The sequence below is a fragment of the Pelobates fuscus genome, chromosome 3 (assembly GCF_036172605.1).
Source record: "Pelobates fuscus isolate aPelFus1 chromosome 3, aPelFus1.pri, whole genome shotgun sequence".
Taxonomy (NCBI): Eukaryota; Metazoa; Chordata; class Amphibia; order Anura; family Pelobatidae; genus Pelobates; species Pelobates fuscus.
The window spans coordinates 350,638,456-350,664,119 of record NC_086319.1 but is presented as its reverse complement, the minus strand read 5'-3'; the positions used below and the strand labels follow the sequence as shown (position 1 = coordinate 350,664,119).

General features: G+C 36.4%; 1 protein-coding gene across 1 annotated transcript in view; it reads left to right on the top strand.

Moving 5' to 3' along the window:
- Positions 1–25,664, top strand: part of LOC134603309 (dual oxidase 1-like) — a 208,723-nt gene that overhangs the window by 165,440 nt on the left and 17,619 nt on the right. Inside the window, exons 20-27 of the mRNA XM_063449164.1 lie at positions 1,890–1,983; positions 3,914–4,089; positions 4,742–4,814; positions 6,227–6,399; positions 8,363–8,593; positions 10,028–10,127; positions 14,546–14,595; positions 25,240–25,367. Of these exons, the coding sequence (XP_063305234.1) occupies positions 1,890–1,983; positions 3,914–4,089; positions 4,742–4,814; positions 6,227–6,399; positions 8,363–8,593; positions 10,028–10,127; positions 14,546–14,595; positions 25,240–25,367 (1,025 nt within the window). The remainder of the gene's footprint in view (positions 1–1,889; positions 1,984–3,913; positions 4,090–4,741; positions 4,815–6,226; positions 6,400–8,362; positions 8,594–10,027; positions 10,128–14,545; positions 14,596–25,239; positions 25,368–25,664) is intronic.

The following is a 25,664-nucleotide window of genomic DNA, read 5'->3' as shown; positions in this document are numbered from 1 at the left end:
AAAATTGTATCAGTTCAACATCAAATACAATGGTCCTGTAATTTATCACTTATACCTTAGATTTATATATATATATATATATATATATATATATATATATATATATCTTTCAAATAGATGTTTTTCAAATTTGATGTATTTTAAATATGATGATTTCTAAATATGATGATTTTTTTAAATATGATATTGACTTTTAAATATACTGTTTTTCAAATAAAGTTTTATATGATTAGTTTATCAATGTGGATGTATTTTCCTAAGATTTCAATTAGTTTACACTCTGTAATAGACTTTTAAGATTTTAGTATGTTTGCCCTTAGAAGTTTGCCAAATCAAGTGGTCTGGCAAAGTCTACTGTCCTCGGGCATAAAGTGACAATAACGTTTTTCTGCGTGTCAGGCTGAACGTGCGCGCATGCGCGGCAACGTGTTTTGTCACTTTTGCCGCAATGCGCATGCGCACACGAAATGAGCCGCGCGAAAATGAAGATTTAAAAAGCTGGAACAGCTGAGGACATACAGCTCTCGAAAAAGTCCTTGGGACGAAACGCGTCGAGCAGAGATACCTGTCAACACCTCCCTAAAGACTCCATCATCTCCTTGCCTGGCTGATCATTTTAAGAGGCACTGACATTGGAACTACATTTAAAGGGATTTTAACCCATGAGAGGTTGACAAGCGTTTTTGCACAACTAGACATAAGTCTCTTTGTGCCACCTTCTTTGTGAGTGTGTATTTTTATTGTAATTTTGGATGTTTTATGTCATTAAATACTTCACTATGTATGTTTTTATTCCTCTTTTCATATGATCACCATGCAATATATATGGTAAATATACGCACGACTTGTGATTGTGGCGCCCCCACTGGTAAATGTCTTTGTAATATACTGCTTGTATACTTCTACACTAACAATTTACCTTACTCATTTGAGCTAAAAATCAAAATCTATAATGAGAAAGAGAGAAGTATTTTTCTAAACCCTTACACAGGGTACACATGGGGTAGACTTTAGTCATATCTGTCGCCAAGGAGTTGTGGCAGTTTAAGCTCAGGGCCTAATTTTGTATGCATTGCATCAAAATGTTCATTAGAAAGCATTGAATCATTGCTTTCCTATGAGAAATGCCAAATGCGTGTGTGTCACCCGCTGCACACCCGCTGCTCAGAGGATCTGGAATACGGTGAGTGTAAAAAAGGGTTTTAACCCTTTCTTTGCCAGTGGGGGGAAAATGGTGCCAATAGTTTTGTATTCCTAACACTAAAGTGTTCTTTTAAAGGGACGCTATAGGCACCCAGATTACTTCAGTTCATTGAAGTGGTCTGGGTGTAATGTCCCTTTTGCATCTAGTGCTGCAATGTTTACATTGCAGCTCTAAGTCTGCCCTCTGCCCCTTCTGCGCTTCCTGGATTGGTCTGGTATCTGACGCTGGGCATCCTCAAACTCTGCTAGAGGAGATCCAGCAGCATATTTTTTCTCATAGGAGAGCATTGAACCTATGGGGAGGTCTAATGCACGTGCGGCACTTTCAGCGCATTCGTATTAGCGCCGCTTTTGCTGGAAGTTGGAGGAGACGGAGCCGCAACTTTGCACTCAGGGACGTCGGCGCTGGGGCCAGTTAAGTAAATAAAGGGTTTTTAACACAGCTTTGTATTCCTGGCACTATAGTATCCCTGGCAGAACCCCCACCTAAGAAACTAGCTTCAATGTTCTTCTAGGCTGCTGCAAAATTACAGGGAAGAGAAAAAGGGACAAGTGACATTCCATTGTACATAGTAAATAAAGTTTCTATAATATTTCATTTTTATCTGCCATTTGCTTGTTTGGTAACAGGTTTTTGTTGTTTTTTTCTTTTTTTATATAACAAATATTTATTTTTATTTTTTTAGGTTCCCCAGAGGAGAAATCAAAGCTGATGTTTACTATGTATGATGTAGATGGAAACGGCTTTCTCTCAAAGCAAGAATTTTTCACAATGCTAAAGTAAATAAAATAACTATTATATGAATATGGATTTTTATATAGGACAATAGAAAACATTTTTTATTGTAATGTAATTTTACATAAACATTTTCGGAAAATATTTTATATCTACAAATATTTAATTCATAGTAAATCTGTATAACACAATTACTTTGCAATCAGCCAGTCATTATTATCAGTCATGGATGCAGAGTGTGTTTTATGGTAGTTTTTGTGAATCACTTTTTATTCTCATACATATAAGTAGATACCTCTGTTAAATGCATCTCAAGACTAGTACTAAAACATGGCACCCTTAAGTCTTCTTTGATCAGAAACAGTACTTACCCAACAGATGACCATTCATGTAACGGAAAGCTGGTGTAGGTTTCTGAATCCTGATGTCTTGTACAAGTCCCAGGCATATCAAAAACACACTCTGAGCCTGTATTATTGTTCATATTCTGCATGGTCTTTGGTGGAATCTACGGTTTATTTGACCAAAGATTACATTTGATGACCTCTCCCATGTAAAGTACCCACGAGATGACCTCAAAGGAGGCATTTACATTCTACAAAATAATACATGCCATAATTTAATTAATTAGCCAAAATAACACTGTAGTACCCTGTTGAATCAAAAATTCAAGGGCCACTATAATTGTCTCATGATGACTAGTGGGTTATCAAATACACTAAATATTAGGTATCCAGAGAGTAGCTGAAAACTGCCTTGTAAATCACATTACTTAAATTGAAAGCTTAGTCTCACATATGATTTACATTGTTGACCTATGTGTTCTTCTAGTTCACACAGTTACTCTGCAATTGCCTATATGCCTTGCTTCTCCACCATTTCAACAGAAGGGTTAAATAGCTACATAGGGGCACTGAAACAATTGTTACTCCCAAACCACTTCAGCTTTTAATCCAGAATTATTTAATGTTCATTGAATGTTAATCATGCTTTGGAGCTTAATACATACAAATTCCACCACACCTCATCTATATAAACTTACATAAGCCTACTAATTAGGTAATGAGATAATTTGGCTTTGTTTATACGTTTGGATTTGTTTAAGATCCTAGATATGTATTCTAATGACTGCGGTGTCAATCAAAATCTGATCAGGACAGCTAGGGTGATATGCCAAAATGTGTATACAGAATTCAATGAAAAGTCAGGTACCAAATTAGCATAAAAAGCCAATACTTACATTAGGGACTTCATTTTATTTTGGAATCAGTATACTAGGGTTGCATCTCATTTCATATAACAGGTTGTTCTCCAATGTATCACTGTGTTCACTGGTGTTTGGTGGTTTTCCCTTTTATTTCTTGTATGTATAGTCTATTTGGGTGTATTTGTAATATACACAAGGAAAATCATCTTCACCAGTGTGTTTGTTCACTGCTAGTGTTTCTGTTTTTTTTGTATAATACTAATATTATGCCTGTTGAGAGATGGGCACGCTAATGAAGCAACCCAACATTTTTGCATATTCCCTTACATTTCAATGGCTTGGGAATTGTTTGAATTTCAAGATCAGCACAAGAAACCTACAAAGTAACATAAAGTAGGACACTCAAGAAAGAAGAACAGTCAAGAAAATAGAACTCAAGAAAGTAGAACACTCAAGGGGTATAATTTAATTTTAACAGGTATGCAGGTTTAAATGTAATTTAGAACCCCCAACATTTTTGCATGTTCCCTCACATTTCAAAGGCTTGTGTATTGTTTGAATTTCAAGATCAGTAGAAGAATTGTACAAAGTAAAATAAGGTAGGGCACTCAAAAAAAGCAGAAGTATCAAAGGGTATAATTTAATTTTAACAGGTATGTAGATTCAAATAAGAAACTGAGACTTCAGAATAACTTGTGACACAGCTAAGCAAGGTTTATACAGTGGTACATTTTTGGGATTTTAAATGTATTGTATTTTTATTTCAGATCTTTTATGGAAATATCCAACAACTGCCTCTCAAAAGACCAAGCTGAACAAGTGATAGAAAGTATGTTCAATGAGGCAGGATTTAAACAAAAAGCAGAGCTCACCTGGGAAGATTTCCACTATCTATTGCGGGATCATGACAAAGAACTTCAATTGACACAGCTACGGTTCAAAGGTCAGGTTCTCTCCTGCAATATTAAGTTCACTTCCTAATTAGTTGAGATGCAGTAGCGGAGTTGAGGTTTAAATATTAGGAGTGTATTTTTGTAAACCTTCTAAAAAAAATTCGGAAATAGCATCTGGTGACTCTTTCAGCACCATAAATGAGCTGTAGATGTGAGGGTGCAGAGAGCCCATGTAATAAGTGACATTAGAGAATGATTCAAAAATGGCCTTGATGACTGGCAAAATGATCTTATTTGGTTGTTTTCAAACCAGTCCTAAAGGCACCCCTAACAGTTCAGAATTTAGGGATCACCAAGTTGTGTCCAAGATGTTTTTATTTTCTAATAAAACTTTAGACACAACTGGGTTATCCCTAATTCCTTGACTGGTAATTGTGCCTTGATTGCCTTGATGACTGGTTTGGGAACCACTGATCTAACTGATCCAACATTTTAAGTGTACATTTAGTTTCATTCTTTAGAAACATTATATTACCAAGGCTTAAAATGTCCATTTGCCCATTAGACATTAGCGAGGGAAAACTCAGCACTGGCAATTGCAGTGAAGAGTAACTTTTAGACCTTTCTAGTGGTGTATTACTATACAAAAACACAATGTAATTTATTTTTATCAAAATATTTCACATACATACATTTTTGTAGGTATGGAACCTCCAGAAGTCTTCAATAAAATGTATAGAAAAGTGTCCTTTGTCGAAGGAATTGAACACGGAATGTAAGTAGCATTGTTGTAATTTATTAGGTCATTAAAATTATTCTAAAAAAAATAAATTAAAACATTTTAATAGGAAACAAAATGTATGTATTTTAAAAACAATGTATCTTTTCCATATTCATATGTATTACCTACACAATGCATTAAAATGTGAGTCAGATATAGCTTGGAGTATTTTACAGCTATTGATATAAGAAAAAAATAAGACTTCTCTATTTCTAGGTATACTTAGAAGTAAATAATGAAAGATGTATGAGCTTATTTTAGTTTTATGGGGCACTCTAGGCACCAAAACAATTTTAGCTTAATGAAGCAGTTTTGGTGTATATATCAAGTCCCTGCAGTCTCACTGCTCAATTCTCTGATATTTAGGAGTTAAATCACTGTGTTTATGCAGTCCTAGTCACACCTCCCTGCATGGGATTTACACAGCCTTCCTAAACACGTCCTGTAAAAAGTAATCTAATATTTACACTTCCTTTATTGTAAACTCTGTAAACTCGGTTTAATTTAGAATTTCTTATCACCTGCTCTGTTAATAGCTTGTTAGACCCTTCAGGAGCCTACTGTATGTAATTAAGGCTCAATTTACAGAGCAGGATAAAAAACCTTTCAAAGTTAGTTACATCTGATTGAAAATGAAACCAATTTGTTGTCATTCTACCTGTGTCAGTTAGTTCTGTATAAACAGAAACAAAAGTGATTTAATGCCTAAATCAGAGGAATGATCTATACACCTAAACTGCTTCATTAAGCTAAAGTTGTTTTGGTGGATATAGTGTCCCTTATATTATAATTTAAAATATGTGATACTTAAAGGTGAGATTTCTATTAAATGTAACCACTTCACTACTGAGCACTTTTTGGTTCTAAAAATATTTGTATAACATTAATTTGAAGCAAATGATGCATAGCTGGCATATAAACACATCGTTGCACATCTGTTTTGTGTATAGATTGCTTTCCAGACAAACTTAAACAAATTAGACTTTATTGGCTCGATTTTATACTGCAAAAACTATGAGAACAAAAAATGTTATACTTGTGTTTTATTTTAATGGTGTTAATCTGCTTCACAAAGATATTTAATTGTTTCCCTGTTTCCATTTGTTTTTTACTTGATAACTTAAATTAAAAAAAATACCCGTTTTTTTTTAATTGTAATAATAAGAGAAAAATAAGCAAATTTTAATGGTGTTAATCTGCTTCACAAAGATATTTAATTGTTTCCCTGTTTCCATTTGTTTTTTACTTGATAATTTAAATTAAAAAAAATACCAGTTTTTTTTTTATTGTAATAATAAGAGAAAAATAAGCAAAGCATAAATACATTTGTCCATTTGCGAATGTTTAAATGAAAATATTTTAATACATATAGAAAGTAAATAAGTTTTGATTTCTTCCAAAAATAGTCCCGCAGAACCACGTTTATACACAGAAGCTAAAAAGGAAACATACCAGAAAAACAAAGTTCATCAGAAAATTCAAGAATTCAAGCGTTTCATTGAGAATTACAGACGACAGATTGTTGTAGTGGTGATATTTTATGGAATTTCTGTTGGACTGTTTTTAGAAAGGGTTTACCGTAAGTATTTAGAATGATCTCTCTGTATTTTTTATTTATTGTTTTATTGCATAATTTATTGTATTCTTGTTATATATTGCTTAGGTTATATTTTCCATTTCATAATGACAGGAAATTGCATTTAGGGCAGTCAATCAAATACTGAACATGTCAACACTCATATTTAACTCTAAACAATACGCGACAAGCTACTGACATTGGAATTAACAGTTCTTTCCCTAATCCATCACAGCCACTATAACATGTTAAATTGAGTTAAAACCTTGCGGCAGTTGCTAAAGTCACCCAGACCACTTCATCTCAAAGAATTGGTTTTGGTGCAATGGCTCTGAAGTTTTAACTCTGCCATGTAAAACAAAACTTAGTATACATTGCACGATTAAATGCATTTCTAGTAGCTGTCATCTTGATGTCATCGGAATCGGAGTGGAAGGCGACAGCAGAGGAGTCTTGGTGAGTAATCTTTATTTTATTTTAATTTTAGCAAAAGGGGATGGACAGTGGTGTCAATGATTGAAGGGAACCTATAATCCAGAAAAAGTGAGTGTTACACATAGAAGAAAAAAAAGAAAAATATGATGTACACATCGGATCAGGAGAAAAAGAAATCCTGTTTGGGATATTAGAAATGCCTAAGCATTCATTATGCACAAACTTCCTTATAACATTGTCTCTGATCTAAAAACAAACATTAGCTTTTATAAGAATCATTTGCAATTGGAAGTGCTTTTCAATTTGTGTGGCTTTCACTGGTATTCTAGTATGTGACAGCTGTCCTTTTTTTAGATACAGTGATGCAGTTTTGACATTAAGTGAAAACAGAAACAAACCATAGTAAAAAGTTGTAAAGCGGGGTTTAAAATTTTAGATTATGAAATGCCTTAGTTATTGTGTGAATGAAATCAGTACAAATTAGGGATAGCACACATGTTCTACTTCCAGGTAAGTAGTGTAAGCCAGTTGCATGTAAACAGGTTGTAGGTGAAATAAATTTGACATTTATTATAAAAAGAGAAAGTAATAGTTTTTATGGAAATCGTAAAACTCTGTAAAAACAAATGCATTCAAATACAATGCAAAGTATTCTCAAATATGTCTGTCCAAAATGCATTTTGCCCAAACTCATGTCTTAATTGGAAATAGGTGTCTGAATTTCTCAACTTTGTTCAAATGCTTCCTTTTGTGGGTGTCCTTATGAACAATGTTGTATTGGTTGTTCTCTCCATTTTTAGAATCTGGTCCTTCAGTGGCTTGTTATTTCATGTCCTTGTGTTACCCCAAAACATATTTGTACACCCATTACCTCACAAGTTGTAAGGGCAACTACATAATCACTACAGCTTATTATATAGTGCAAAGTCCCTATTGGTTTGGTTCCTCTGGTTTTGGTCAAACCATTTTTCATTGATGATTCTTTGGTCACATGCTCAGCTTGGGACATCATATGAGGTTGTTTAAAGTAACACTATAGTGTTACTAATAGTATTCCTAATGTTATAGGTGACCAGACCACCACTGCCATGGTTAAAAATGTGCTTTTACTTACCTTTTCTCCCTTGAAGTGCTGATTGCCAACATTGCCAACAACCCTATTTGGCTGAGATTATCGAGATCGATGATCTCAGCCAATCCAATGTATGGCAAAACATTGTTTGTGGGACCATCTTATAGAAATAGTGGATGTTTACCAAGACCACCTTATTCAGATGAAGTGGTCTCAGTGCTTATAGTGTTCCTTTAACCATTCTTGTTGTGCATCTCTATTTGTAAATGCAAATGGGCTTTGACCACTTCAAATCACAGAACCACTGAATTGACAATGATACCTTTTAGCCCTGCTATGTATTTTGGAAATTCTATATAGATGTTATCCAAATGGTTTCATTTGGACTAGTACCACGAAATAATATATAATAAGTGCATTTTTAAGATTGCCTGATATATCTTTTCATCTTTCTTCCAGATTACTCTTTTGAATCTCAACACACAGGCATTGCCGAAGTGTCTTTGCCGGGTCTTGCCATCTCAAGAGGTTCGGCTGCAAGTATTTCATTCATGTTTTCTTATATACTGCTAACAATGTGTCGAAATCTCCTCACCTTTCTAAGGGAGACATTTTTAAATCAGTACATCCCTTTTGATGCAGCAGTGGACTTTCACAAACTTGTGGCGATAACAGCCCTTGTAGGAACAGGTTAGTTATTCTCCATATTAATATTTAACTTCAGTACATACAGTATGCCTTTTGTGAATGTGTATGTAAATCCAAGTGTGCCAATTCTTACCTTTAAAAACTATTTTGAAAGTAATAATTCTCTGAAGGATATTTACAAAAATGAGAATACAAATTGTATCAAAATTGAATCTTAAATTAATGATCAAAATAGCTGCAAGGGAAAAAAATTATCTAAGTCAACTATGCCTTCAATTTGAAATTCAATTTGCATTCTCACTTTAGTTAATAACCCTGTTTGTATGTGTATCCCCTTATATTCTGAGTAATTGTGGTGAATTATCTACGGGGGCACTTGTAGATGCACCCTACCAGACCCTATTAGATAGCTGTTGCAGTATTACAAAAACAAAACAAATGAACAAACAAAAATGTAGTAAAACTCTGGTAGTGATAAAACTATAAGGGACAACTATGTCAGAAAAAAAATGTTTTGCATCCCCCTGATTGATGGCAGTCTGTAAAAGCTTTTGAGAGCAGCTCATCTTTTTAAGATCTTCGATCCGAAGTGAAAATGATATATTTTTTATTGAGAAGAAAACCCCATTTGGGTCAAAATGTCACACTTGCTCAGTTTGCTCATCGAAGAATCTTGAATCATCATCAATCCACTGTTCATTCAATTATTTGTACCTGGCTCTAGAAGAGACGAATGAGATGAATGTACACTGTTCTTTCTTCTTAAATGGACTCACATCAAGTAGAGGTAGACTTAACATGCTGAAACTAAGCTACTACCAGCTGTGCTGACAAGACTCATTTTCTGGGAACTTTGTAAGACATACTGCACCACTGAATTGTTATAGCAATTAAAGCCTCTCATTTTGTTCTATGGAGTCTTACATGTTTAAACTGAGACTGTGAGTTGTAAAGTGTAGAGTGTGATTAGCAGAACATCCGTTTCAGGTTCAGTTATCAGTCTTGGATTCTAGATAACTGTTCGATAAACTTAAACTCCCAGAAAGCTTAGCTGTGCTTCCTATTGACATGTATGTGTGTGTTTTCCAGTACTTCAAGTCAGTGGGAAAGGTCAGAAAGGAAGATACTAGAGACAGAGTAACCAACAAAAAAAAATGTGTGTATGTATATATATATATTTATATAGCGGGAAATGGGTTTATTTTCAGTAAAAATGAAACAAAATGCGTTGGGAAATACAACGTGATTATTTAGAACAAAAGCTACAAAAAGCATAAAGATTGAATTATTACATTTATATGCTTATTTACTAAAGTGAGAATTTAAAGTGAATTTCAAATTTAAGGTCAGCTGAAGAAGCTGAATGGAAAGTGTAGCTGACTTACAGAATTCTTACTTCAGTGAATAACCCCGATAGTGTTTCTTTAATCTAAACAACTTACGTCTAAAATATAAATTTGATTCTTTGTTTTTCAGTGATCCATTGCATGGGCCATGCAGCTAACATATATATCTTCTGTAATACTCCACTCAGTATTCTTTCATGTTTATTTCCTAAAGTATTTATTAATGATGGGTAAGTATACCACATTAGTGTAATATTCCACGAAGTAGCAAACAAATGTTTTCCTGATACTTAAATACATTTGCATTTCTGGGATATGCAGGACTTGTTTAAGAATATATTTACTGATCATAAATAGAAAACATCTCTGTTCATTTTAAAGTTTGTTCAGATAGGTAAATTTCATTACAAATAATATGATAATTGAAAATCAGATAAAATATGTTGTAACTTAAAATAAAATATGTAACCCATGTTAAATAAATATGCATACAATTTTACAATTTAAACGGCTACATGTCTCTGCTAAGAGGGAGTGAAAATTATTAAGTCCCAAGACCCTAATTTGATTTAGATTAGGCAAATAAGATGTATTCAGTAAAAAAAAACAAAAAAAAAACAAAAAAACAGCATTTATAATCCCATAGAAATCTATGTTTAGAGCTATAAAATGCATAAAGGGTGTGTTGCAGCCTACAAGGTCTCTTTAAATAAATTCACTGCTAAAGTTAAATTTATACTTTATATCACATATACATATTTTATTCTCCTGATTTAAACACCAGCTTTATATATTATTTGTAGTAGATAACAGGGTAAGTAGTAAGTAATGCTTAGTAACAATTGTAAGTCAGAAACATGACTGTGCTCCTTAGAAGTTTGCTCATGATTTCCAATTAAAGTGATATACTGGCAAAGGTGCTGATTTAACATCAAACTAGCTTTTGGGTTAACACGGCATTGGATGAATCACCTATGTATTAGTGACTTTCACACAAGCTTGTTTTATTAGTTGATAGAAGTAGGTGATGTGTAGAGTCCCACAAGGGGAAACCAACATCATGAGATCTCAACTGTATAAAAAATGAGGAAGGGAGGCCCTACCTTTAATCAATCTAAGGATAAAAAAAGGATATGCAAACAAAAAGTATAACTTGAAAAAAAGGGAGATCTACTAAACGCTGCCCAGGGGATCAATGGTTCTTCAATGGTTCTTTTTCTTTAATCTCTGCACTTGGTAGCACATTTTTATTTTTGTTACCACTATGGTTATTGATTTGTAGGTGTTTATTTATCTATTTACAACTTTAGTAGGGATAGTTGGTTCAGGTAGACACTAGTTGTTAGACCAGGTGTCGAGGTAACTTTTAGGGTGAATTGAGAGATTTATTTATTTATTTTTATTTTTATTTAATTTAATTTGTAATTATTATTATTTTTTTTTTTTGTGAGGCTTTTCATCTGCGTTTAGACCAGATTACCTGGTCCCTTGTTCTCTGGGGACCCTGTGACTTTTCTCTCTCCCTAACCTCGTTTACACTACCTTCCTGTCAGTCGGACACTAGGGGAACTGGAACTTAGATGCTAGCTAGTACTCTAGACCATTGATCCCCTGGGCACCGTTTAGTAGATCTCCCTTTTTTTCAAGTTACACTTTTTGTTTGCATATCCTTTTTTATCCTTAGATTGATTAAAGGTAGGGCCTCCCTTCTTTTTTATACAGTGGAGCTCTCCTGATGTTGGTTTCCCCTTGTGGGACTCTACACATCACCTACTTCTATTACCTACATATTTTGCAGGGTTACCCCCTCATTGGAGCTCCCTATTAGGTGGTTACAGTGGTGCAGCTCATGAGCCCTTGACTTGTTTCCGGACTCCTGACCTGCACTCTGTTTACTTTATTTCTCCATTTTGTATTGTTTTATTAGTTGTAGTAGACAACAGGGTAAATAGATTGAAAGAGTCACACTCGTAAGTCAGAAAAATGTCTGCGCTACTTATTAGATATCTCATGAGCTGACTCAAGACCTCAAGACTTCCAATTAAAGGAGCATTCTGGCAACAGTACTGGGTTAACATGTCAGTGCCTGCTGGGTTTCCACAGCATTGGGTGAAAACATGACCTAAGTATCTAAACCTATCCTAACACATCCCTTGTGTAAAGGAAAATAAACAAACAAACAGAAAAAACACACAAAAACATGTAATTATTTAGAATTATGACTCTCATTTATAAAGTATTTATTAATGATGGGTAAGTATACCACATTAATGTAATATTCCAAGAAGTAACAAACAAATGTTTTCCTGTTACCTAAATACATTCGCATTTCTGGGATATGCAGGACTTGTTTAAGAATATATTTACTGATCATAAAAAGAAAACATCTCTGTTCATTTTAAAGTTTGTTCAGATAGGTACATTTTATTACAAAAAATATGATAATTGAAAATCAGATAAAATATGTTGTAACTTAAAATAAAATATGTAACCCATGTTAAATAAATATGCATACAATTTTACAATTTAAACGGCTACATGTTTCTGCTTAGAGAGGGTTAAAAGTCCCAAGACCCTAATTTGATTTAGATTAGACAAACAAGATGTATTCAGTAAAAAAAAAAAAAAAAGTATGGTATTTATAATCCTAAAGAAATATATATTTAAAGCTATAAATTGTATAAATTTTGTGTTGGTGCCTACAAGGTCTCTTTAAATAAATTCCCTGCTAAAGTTTAATTTATACTTTATATCACCTATGCATATTTTTTTCTCCTGATTTAAACACCAGCTTTATATATTATTTGTAGTAGATAAGAGGGTAAATAGATTGAATGAGTCACGCTCGTAAGTCAGAAAAATGTCTGCGCTACTTATTAGATATCTCATGAGCTGACTCAAGACCTCAAGACTTCCAATTAAAGGAGCATGCTGGCAAAAGTACTGGGTTAACATGTCACTGCCTGCTGGGTTTCCACAGCATTGGGTGAAAACATGACCTAAGTATCTAAACCTATCCTTTCGTAACACTTCCCTTGTGTAAAGGAAATTAAACGAACAAAAAAACGACAAAAAAAAAACAACACACAAAAATATGTAATTATTTAGAATTATGACTGCCATTTATAAAGCCCCATCATATTCCGCAGTGCTATACAATAGGAAGGAATACACTACAATATAAATAGTTCAATACAAAAGGTAAAGAAGGTCTAGGCCCTAAAGACCTTTTGTACAGAGAACTTAGCTAGGTAGCTCTTGAGCTTACAATCTAAACATAGCACATATAGGGTTCGTCAGACCCTTGCACTAACCCTGAGAAGTGGCTCCCTCAACACAGAAAAAAATTAATGGAATCCACAAGACATAAAGATTAAGTAGGGGTGAGTGTAGAAAATTAGCCCCTTATTCTTTCCATTCAGTGGATGTAGAAGGTAATAATGATGGCTTGCTGATCCATGGACCAGGCAAGATCTCCTGATCCTGGTATCAATTTTTCACAGTGTGTGTTCACACATTTAGTCCTATTAAAATAATTCCTGTCCCAATAGAGGACCAGGGCTAGGCATCCACATGCTTCTGTTCACAAACCCCCAAAAGTGTATCACATGAAAAAGAGGACACTGTCATTTGGTTCCCAGCTTAACCCAGGGTGTAGCTATTTCCAACAATCCATTATGCATGTATTTCTGACAAAGACTGGAGTATTGGTGTGGGCTAGTTTTGGAATTACTGGTCTAGTTGACATTATTAGTGTCTTTAACCCTACTAAACAAGGGATGGAAGAAGATGGCAAGAACAATACATCCCTGCTTCTACATGGTATAGCTATCTCTCCAAACTCCATTTTTTAACTCCTCTAGCCCAAAGCATCAGCTTTCCCATGGTTAATATTGACCTCACTCACGGAGAAACAAACTATATTAAAATTGACAGTCTACATTGTTCACTAAAGTGCAAATTGTCTGGAATTCAAAATTAATCAATATTAAATATCAGATTTTAGGACACACTAGTCAAACCAAGGCAGCTATTTTTTTCAGTTCTATTATTTGAAATACATTTCTAATTCACTTTACATTTCTAATAATTTAGAAAATAACATTGTGCACAGCAATATAAAATTCTAACTTTTGAATTGTTAAAAAAGTACAATGTTCTAATTTCCAATTTATATAAAATATATTGTTTTCTGTTTACAAAACACTGAGTTTTGATGTGACAACATAGTTGCCAAATCTACAGCAGAATAGTTAGTGTGTTCTAACAAAACAGTTTTATGTTGTTTCAATGCAACTAAATTCTTGAAAAGCCTGCTAAAGAAAGTTTATTTATGACATTATTGCCACCAATTTTGTTATTTTGAAGGGGTAAATTAATATGAATGAAAGTGAAAATTATATATTTTTATTGAGAAGAAAAAAACAAAATGATCATAATTGGTAATCAAATTACTGTACTCATATTTTCTGATTTTGAAATGCATAGTTAATGAAAGGTAAATTAACTCAGAATTACATAATATAAATTAAAACTATTATACAAAAATAAATAGAAAGAAAGGAGCAAAATTAGTTTCTCACATTTTGCATGTTTAAACTTGCCATTTAAACAGATTTTAATGCTAATTTGTGATTGTTTTATTTAGATCTGATCTACCGCAGAAGTATTATTGGTGGTTCTTCCAGACTGTACCAGGTGATATTTAAAAAAAAAAAAAAAAAAAATTAAAAAATATATATTTTAAATAAAGTGAAAATAATTTTTTTGTAAAACTATAATGAAAAATTGTGATATTTAAAGCAGAATTTTTCTCCTGTCCCTAGTTGTAATATCTATACTAGGGGCGCCCAAAAGGTAGAACCACCTTGAACCACCTTGTTGAACTACAACCCCCGTGATGCTTTGCATGGCTTTAGAATGCTTTTAGAATGACAACGCATCATGGAAGCTGTAGTTTTAAAACATCTGGGGATCTACATTTTGGGCACCCTTGATCTTTATAAATCGTTGACATCCAAATGAGTCAATACTACTTTATATAAGGTTTATTTGTTCAGAGGTGTTACCGTATCTTTAATCATATCACATCCCATCATACTGCATGAGGAAAGAAGAATGGAGAAAACAATTTCAGGTGAAATCCATAAATAAAATAATAAAGGTGCACCCTGTATACAGTGTATACAGTGTGAGTATGCGTCAAATGACTCCTCAGGCATGTATAGCGATAGTACTGATAACACTTGTAGAAAAAAAAAATATTTACACATTGCAAATACATAGAAAAGAACAGAAATAAGAATAAAAGTTAATATTTGACCATCTGACCATCTGTTACTGCAGCATGGCATTTTGCTGTACATGCGCACTAGCCTTCTAATGCTTTCCTATGGAAAAGCTCTGAGATCATCGATCTCAATTATCTCAGACTGGACAGCAGCGCAGAGGTAAGTCAATTTTCATACCCGGGCTCTATAGTGTTAGGAATACACATTTGTTCAAATTTGTGTAATGAAACATTTGTGTTCCATTAAAAGAACACTACATAAAAAATTAAATTAAAAAATAACAATTTAGCTCATATAACTTCAAAGAAAAAATATATATATGATTTGTTTTGCTTACTTTCTATGGAAATATATGAAATATATACTTGCCGTGTACTTGCTCTACTTGTCTTTCTTGCTCAGTACAGACCTATGTGGCTGTCCAATTACTATAGCACTATAGTGCATCTTACAGAGAAGTCTTTGCAAGCCAGGTGCTCTGGATAATTGCCTGCATTTAGAGTTATTTAATTAAAGTATCAGAAATAAGCACTTCAGGCTGACTGATTGACATCTGGGGATAAGTAACAAAGTTCATTTCTAAAAATAAAAATCCTAATGGATTTAGCACTTTTTAGAACCAGAGTGGTTAATCTACTATTGAAGGCAGGATATTTGAAATTCCTTTCACTGTTTCTATGCACTGATGCTGAGAAAGTGTTTGATTCTGTAGACTGGCTCTTTTTGGAGGGGGTTCTGTGGGTGTTTGGCTTTGGTCCAAACTGGAGGCAATGGGTTCAAGGTCGGGCCAAAGCAATGGGTCAGATAATAGGCCTTTTATGCTCAAATCCACATAAATGGCTTACTATCTGACCCGGTATATATCAGAAACGGCAACCGACAAGGCTGCTCTCTCTCACTTCTATTGTTGGCCCTTACATTAGAGCCCTTTTTGAGCACTGTGAGAGCTAACAAAGCAATCTTTTGTGCCGGATCTGTTGACTATAAACTCAACTCATATGCAGACGATTTGCTTTTTTCCCTGATGGAAGTGCTTTTTCTTTGTTCTCCATTAACTATGATAAATCAGAATATTTCTCATTAGGACTCTCTGATGCTACTTACAAGATGGTACCACACACCAGATAAGTTACACAAGTGGAACCCATCTATTCTTGATGTGTGCTGTCACTAATAAAGCTTTGATTATACATATCTGGTGGTACTGCCCTGATTAAAAAATTCTGGAAAGAGGTAATTCCATTCATGTGTATCGCTAGTGGCTGTTGGATTTTGGCCTATCCAGCAGGAATACGTCTCCTTCACAACAACACTCCTCTTGTTATGCTGCATAATGCGTAATCCTTTTTTTATTGTTAGCAAATAAATCCCTTAAGTATTGGAGGTCTCCAAAGGTACCTTCCATTACGGACTTAAAAAGTAGAGAATATAAAAAGGATGGAGGAAGGGGGCGTAGCCGACTGCCTAGCTGAATGGCTGAACATTGAATCATTTCAGAGACTAACAGGCTCATAACCTGCCTAATTGGAGGTTTTAACCCCTTAAGGACACATGACATGTGTGACATGTCATGATTCCCTTTTATTCCAGAAGTTTGGTCCTTAAGGGGTTAAACAAGGATGGGGAACTCTAAATGCACTAAAGGGTCCGGTAAAAACCTCAGGTGCAAAACCGAGCTCGGTCACCAAAACTATTTAAAGACTACGCGGACCGCATTTCGGAGTCATCGGATTCCAATATTGCGCTGATGGCTTCTCAGCCAGAATACAACCCGCTAAGCCAAACGATATCAGAAGGCTCGGCAAGATCTGCAGACTCGGACATAAAGGAAATACTCAGAAACCTACCTTCTCGCAGAGATTTGGAGACAAAGTTAGGGATGCTGGAAACCACGTTCCGAATTAAGCTGAAGGGCCTAAGCTCCGAAATCCGCCAGGTTGGCCTCAGGGTCCGGGACCTGGAGGATGATAGAGAAACTGTACAGACTCAATTGAAATCACTCAACTCCATGGTTGCATAAATAATTTGCGAATTAGAGGCCTACCAGAGGCGGCAAACAAGAACCTCCAGGCTAGCTTAAAGGAACTTTTTAACTTTGTACAAAATGAAGCAGTGGACGCTCCCATGCTCTTTGACAGAGCCCACCATTCCCTATGCCTCAAGAATTGCACAACTGAACAACCCCACCCCAAGACATAATTTTTTGTCTGCAATATTATTCAGTGAAGGAAGACATTCTACCTCACCGCTTTTATTTAATGGACATGAAATCCAAATATATCCCAATCTCTCATGGCTCACCTTACAGGCAAATAGAGCCTTGAAGCCGATAACAGACCAATTGAGAGCGCAGAACATCAGATACCGCTGGGGATTCCCCTTTGCCCTCATAGTTACTCATAGGGGCAAGGGGATCTCATTGGTGACACACCAAGACGTTACACCTTTCACCAGAGCCCTGGACCTACCTGATATACAAGTCATGGACTGGTATGTGCCAGAACACCTTCGTCCAAATAACATACAGCCATTGAGAGGGAGAACTCCCATGAAGAAACAAAGATTGGAACAACCAAGCGGCGCAGACGGGACCAAATGACACCGAAATAGTGTAGCATCACCATAAGTCTACTTCCATGCATTGGACTGCACCTTAAGTGCCTGGACAGACTTTCCCTGCCATTGTCTTCCCCTACTGAACCGGTACCATCCCACTGCACCAACACCTATCTGGGACACTGATATGCAGCAAAGGACTAAAGAGCATGGACACGTCCAGCGAATCCACACTGAGACACCAAGCCCAGGGAGAACTCTCTCCAGTTAGTAGGGGACAATGCCCAGTCCACCCCAAGAGACTGAGATACACACTGTCCCCTGCACTCCAGAGAATATAATGGGTGATCACATACATTGCCGCTGTGAGGTTCCGAGACAGGTCTTGTGTTCTTACAAAATATGTCCTGTGTTGCTTACTGCATACACCAAGACACGTTCCCACCACAATCCACCCAATGACCTACCTTAAACTATTCCATGCATACGGAGTGACTTAATAGAGCTCAGATAGTTAACCATTATTGCTCTAACTTATTCTTAGTAGTCTTAATATGCAGATCTGATTATAGCAAACGATAACTAAAGCTTCCCTTGTACATCCTCGACATGACAACCGCTCCACAGGTACTATTGATACACAGTTTGGTCATACTTGACATAAACAAACTAAATCCCTTTAAAAAATAAAAAATCCATATAACTGAACTACATATGTATATATACCTAAGCTGCTCAGTGACCTTGTCTCCGCCACAATCTTCCCACTCGCTCCCTCTCTACCAGAACAGCAGGGTCAGGTGCAAGAAGTTGATGCCCTACACACCTACTTTACAAACAAAACAAAATCTCCACACCGCTTACATTACACTCCAAGGATTATGACCTGATTACCCACACCTGGGCTAAACATATCTTCCGGACTTAAAGAACACCCATTACCATAAGGCGGCCTATACGCCTCCACTACCTTTTCCTAACCCGTTTAACTGTGACCACTCCTTCAGAGCCACACAGCCCTCCCCATAGGCTCACAGTGGTGTTACAGGTTGTAATTCCAGTACCCTGCAGACTCTGGTATATCTCAGGGATAAACACCAGTGACCGTGAGTCTACATATTTCAATATGAACCTAGAAACTCATTCTGGATCTTTCAACCTGTATATATTTCTTATTTTGTTGTTACCTGTGTTTATTTTCCGTTCAAATTGCTTTTATTTTAATTTGTTTTATTGTACCTTTTGATTGCTGTCAACGCAATATACCCGGGCTGAGGGGAAACACAGGGAGAAAACAATAACGCATCACTCACCCTAGGGAATAACACCATGGCCTCTTTACGCTTACTTACAAACAATGCAAGAGGGCTTAATACCCGCGAGAAAAGGCACATGACACTTTTAGATTACCAAAAACATGATGCGGAGGTGATTTTTATTCAAGAAACACATTTCTGGAAACACTCAGCACTCTCCCTTAGGAGCAAGTGCTACCCCACGGGTTGCTTCAGTAACTATGCTGTGTTGAAATCACGGGGAGTGATGATTCTGTTCCAGGCCAACATTCCCTTTACATATAAAGAACAAAGTGTAGATGATGGTGGAAGATTTATCTTTGTTAAAGGTCTCATAGGTGCAACCTTGGTCTCCTTGGCCAACATCTACCTTCCTAACAAAAAACAGAATACCTCCCTCCGTAAAATTCTCACAAAATTGGAGCACTTCTCAGATGGCCTCCAAATACTGGGAGGGTACTTTAACATGTCACTGGACAGGAATCTAGACACAACATTCCAATCACAGGCATACCTATCCTTTGAGCGTAGGACAATGCAAACACTACTCGACTCGCACCAAATATATGATTGCTAGCGAACACTGCACCCCACAAAAAAAGATTACTCCTTTAACCCACACCTGCCAGGTTCTTACTCGAGGATCGATATGTTCTTCCTACCACACAGATTTCTTAACCTTGTCAACCAGTGTACCTATGGCCTGATCGCCTGGTCAGACCACGCACCGCTTTCCCTAGCTATAACAATCCTATCCCTACACCCATCTAGGGCCCAATGAAAATTGAACGACACACTCTTGAATGACACCGAAGTGGTGGCTAAACTTGAAACAGAACTGAATCAATACTTCTCTCTCAACACTTACCCATACTCCACCAACCCCATTATTTGGGAGGCACACAAAAGTACAATAAGGGGCAAAATAATCCAAATTGCATCTACCACTCAAAAAACGTAGGGAAGCAAAGACTTCACAGCTTATCCAGGATATTAGGACCCTGCAAAGTCAACATAAAATTGACCTGGGCTTGACCACCTATAAACACTTGACAGAAAAGAGAACCAAGTTATCCATCCTCTTGGGCATGCAAACGAAATGCAAACTCCTAATAACCAAAAGTCTATACTGCGCCAAGGGGGGGAGGAGAGCGGTTGACTCTTTGCACACGCCTTACAGAAACAAAGGTAAAACACCTTCATATCATCCATAACTACTGAAAAGGGGCTAAAATCACACTTAATGGCGGAATTACAATGGCCTTCCATGACTATTACTGTCAGGACAACCAAGATATTGTTTTATTTTATTACTGCAATACCTGTTTCTCGCCTCTAGTGGCCTCCCTAGTCAATCCTCAGTTGCTCTCACCTGCCTCATATGATCTTCCAAGTCTGCTATAAAAGGCCACACCCAATTAAAAGGAGTTAAAAAGGGCCTTTACATTGAGAGAAGTTGTGTACACCAGGAACTTTCTGATACTTGTTTATGGTCTGATACAGACACCTGTTCCTGACTCAAACTGATTCCTGATAACCTGCTTAACTCTGATTTCAACTTGATCCATACTGATTCATCCAAACATCCTGCTTTAATTCAAACTGGAATTTGTTTTCTAACTATTCCTTATTTGTTTTGGATCTAACCTGCCTGGACTTTAATAACATTCTATTAATTGCAACCATCCTGGAAAACCATTATCCACATATCTGGTAACTTCTGTACAAATCCTTCAAACTAAAGAGAATGTTCACCTTAACTTAGAACCAACCTGAATTACATTATCCTTTATTATGCTGCTTATTATTGTCTGATAATATTATGTTTACTTGTTACCTATTATTTGACTGATAGGTTTTCCTGTCTCCTGTATACCTGCTTTGGAGCATATTGCCTAAACTTCTAATCCTTCTACTACTGCTCCTTCATACTCACCTATAATTCTGTTTCTAGGTTGTGCTTCCTCCTTTTATCTTTATTATTCCTTTTTTCTTTTTATCCTGTTATTATTTTTGTTACCTTTCTCTAAACCATGTCTACTAACTCCAATAAACTACCTGAAGTTAACCCCGGCATAAGTCTCCTCTCTGACCTGCTCAGAATCATGACAATTACTCTAAACTTTACAATCTGAGAAACACCCCTCCTACACCCACAGAGATCACTGAATGTCTAACAAAACTAATAAAAATGACAATCCCACCCAATGCCCAAAGATCCCTCGACCTCCCTATCACTAGTGACAAATTTATACAGGCAACAAAAACCCTTCCACTGGGAAAGAGCCTAGGCCCGGATGGCCTCAAGGAGAAATATTATAAAACCTTTGCATCCAACCTCTGCAACCCCTTCCTCCAATCTTTTAACTCTCTACTCAAAAATCCAATACTCCCCTCACAAGCACTAAACGCCATGATCACTCTTATACCCAAACTGGGGAAAGACCCTTATATATGTGGGAGTTACAGGCCTATATCCCTGATCAATATAGACCTCAAAATGTTTACCAAAATTTTAGCTAACCACCTCTGTCCCCTTCTTCCTGTATTGATACACTCCAGACCAGCCGGGTTTCATCCCAGGACGGAAGGCTAAGAACAACACAACCAAAATTCTTAATCTAATCCACTTCACCAAATTATCCAGTAGCTCCAGTCTGCTTCTGTCAATCGATGCCGAAAAGGCGTTTGACAGGGTAGACTGGACACTGATGCAGGCCACCCTTGAACACATGGGCTTTGGTAATAACTGGTTGCGTTGGCTCGGTGCCCTTTACTCCAAACCGACAGCACAACTGCGCATAAATGGCCAACTGTCAGAACTTTGTCGATAACCAATGGCACGAGACAGGGGTGCTCACTCTAACCCCTTCTGTTCGTGCTAGTTCTAGATCCTTTTATACAAGGTATTAGACCCAACCCCCACATCTAGGGATTCCAGGTGGGAGAGGTGGTACACAAGATATCTGCTTTTGCAGATGACATGCTATTCGTAGTATCAGATCCAATACAGTCCCTGCCCCATATAATGCAAGAGATGAAACAATACAGCAAATCTTAGCAAATGTAAAATTCTACCATTAAACATACAACATGCAACCAACCTGTCCCTGCAACAATCATATCCTTTTGCATGGGCCAACCCATCCCTAAAATACTTAGGAGTATAAATTCCCAACTCTCTACTACAATTATATGATTGTAATTTCCCGCCATTACTACAATCCATCTCGAAGGACCTCCAGTCGTGGAACGTCCCACACTTCAGGTTGTGTTGTAGACTGAACATCTTAAAGCTGAACATTCTCCCGCTCGTACTCTACCCATTTCCCTCCCGAAGCTCTTATTCACCACAATCCACCAAATGTTTACGGCCTTCACATGGGCACACAAACATCCGAGACTGCCTTACTCCCTATTAACAAGACCAAAACAAGAAGGGGGACTAGGGCTACTGAATATAGAAATGTATCACAATGCCATACTACTAACGAGGATATATGACTGGGCAGATACAGCCTCCCCGAAACAGTGGGTTCAGTTTGAGAACTCCTACCTCTGGATCCCTATACATACGCTACCATGGCACAAGTCAGAAAAAAGTTTCCTACAACACCAAGCCTACCCCACTATTACCCCCATGCTTAAGATGTGGGCTCATGTTAGACACCACAAAGAGTTCTCCTCATATACATATCCTCTTTACCCAATCTCCCATAATCCACTGTTTCAACCAGGACACACGGGAGACATTAGGGGCCACAATAGATGACTCCGAAGCTAAATCGCTAGCTACCCTCTTTCCCCATGCAGATCACTTAGCACTACAGAAACGCCATCACAACCAAATTTGATACTTCATACAAGCAACTCCACTACTAAGGAAGGGGAATAGAGCACTCACCAGTTTCGAACATCATTGTTCAACACAATCCATTAAGCGCAAACACATCTTCATTATGTACTCCCTGTTGCAAACCACTCCGCCCACGCAGCTTCCACTTTACACTTACAACTGGGAGAGAGCTAAGCCTCTCCCTTATCAGCAGATAATTGGGGTTAATTTTTTAGGTGCATTCATACGTTTTCCCTAAATTTATCAGCTCAAGAGAGCAATTATAAAAAGATAGTCAGATGGCACTACACCCCATCCAGACTCCAGTCACTTTTCCTGCACTCATCTAACCAGTGCTGGAAATGCCTTCAACCACAAGGTAACTCAGCCCACATCTGGTGGTCGTGCCTAGTGAAACAGAGGTTCTGGTCCTGTGCGGCCAGCATGTCCTAGGGATGATGATCCCACTCAAACCCAAAATTTTTATTTTTATTCCCACACCAGATAACCTGCCCAAGGCCCAGACGTCCTTATTCAACACCTGGAAAAACTATATTGGAAAAAAAGTTAATCACCTGTCCATATGGGACTGGATACAGAAAGTTGAAAGTATTATAATCATGGAGGAGTTATCTCACTCCCTGTCCAAACAATATCAGCTATATGCATGGGACATGGGACCCCTGGTGCAGATTCTTGAAAACTATCTAGTCCACATAAAGAACATTAACACCCTCTTACACCCCCATACCACCCTCTCATATTCCTTTCTTCCCCTCTCTTTACAGAGACGGGAGTTCCATACATCCCAGATGGCGTGACAGCCCTTTACATACTTATTTATTTTAACAATTACAATCATTATTGTATCTGTTAATATACGGACGTTGCATTATTTGTTTTTATATCAATTACGGTACATTTTACGTTGTGTATGGTTCATTTAGAGAATCAGCTTCGTGATGAGATACCCATGGCTTTACCCCATAGTTCCTCTATGAGAAAACTCTCATACCATGTGAGGACACCTATATCTATGCCTGATTTAGATATACCAGGTATCTCTGTACAGCAGCCACTTTCACTGCCACTTTCACTTTGTATTTACACAATGGGTGTATTGTACTACGGGCTGTACTTCTCAACAGGTTGTACTTCTCAACATCTAAAATTAATCCTGTTGTTATATTGTAATGCATTCAATTCGATGTAATGCCTTTGCAAAAAAATTGAGGAATTGACTGCTTTCTCGCTAAACACCCACACTCAATTCTCTACTATGTGGCATCCTGAACTATCTACACTTCTAAGTGTTGTGACATGCCTTCTTCACAAACCTCTAGCACATAACCACGACCTATACAGTCTACACCTACACCATCATAGTCTACTTCTATTAGAGTATGTGTCTGCTATTCTGAATAGTGTTATATGACCCTAATAGTTTCAGTCACATAACACTACATTTAGAATGTATGTTTTTTGTTTTTTTTTCATCTTTTTTTCATTGAAAAAGTTTTCTCATTTTATCGTACATATGACAAAATAGTGCAGTTTACATACAAGACAAAAACAAGTGTGACAATAACAACATATAATTTTACATTTATTACAACTGTTCTAGTCTAAAGAATAAGATAATTCCCCAACTAAACAGCTGAGGATATCTTAATAAAAAGATAAATTATTTCTTGTAGAACTGCTGTCAGAATAAGTATGGGCTATGGTCAGTCTAAACATCATAGAATGTACGTTTTAAGATGAAGATAGTGCAAGTTTAATAAATACTACAATACAAGCAACTGTCAGAGCTTGTTCTTGTTTGGAAATTACCATGTCTTATCATAAGATAAGCTATTCTTTTATGTGCCTGTTTACCAAGTGTACAAAAAGTAAGGAAAGAGACACAGTCAGTATTGGAATGTAAAATATAATTTAATACAATTACCAAATCAAAATACTCATAAATGTAAAAAAGATCATGCCTGGATTGAATAGTAAATGTTACCATTCAAGACATTTGAAGTGTTGTTATTTGATCTGGAGAAGAGGGCATTTTTTATTGGAATGATAAATAAATCAAGGCTTCCTCAAAAGAGGTTGTGTGACCACAGATAGAGCATTACAATATGTAGGCTTCTGCATACCTAAGCATGTTTTAAGATTATTGTAATGAAATAATAGTGGTGGTAGCAACTTTTAAAAAATCAAGTTTCACCTATTTCTAGTCATTTGTATATATTGTTGCAATTTTTTATTTTTATTTTCAGTTCAAGCATATATTGTTTTGTGTTTAGAAGCTGAATGGGTTTAAAATAGAGTGACATATATTTTGTATATACTAACAATTGTTTATTAATCAAAGGGCTTACCGGTGTGATACTTTTGGCAATTCTTGCTTTGATGTATGTCTTTTCTTCCCGACATTTCCGACGCATCAGTTTTCGGGGCTTTTGGTTGACCCATCATTTATATGTACTGTTGTACATTATGGTAAGGACGTTTTACACAAGCTTTGGTCAGTATATATATTAAAAAACTTTTTCTGGATAATGCAAATGTTGACACCACTGGCAAAATAACATGTTTTCTTGGTTTTTTTTTTTAAGTGAATAAAAGTTAAAGGAACACTATAGTCACCTAAATAACTTTAGCTAAATAAAGCAGTTTTAGTGTATAGATAATTCCCCTGCAATTTCACTGCTCAATTCACTGTCATTTAGGAGTTAAATCACTTTGTTTCTGTTTATGCAGCCCTAGCCACACCTCCCCTGGCTATGATTAACAGAG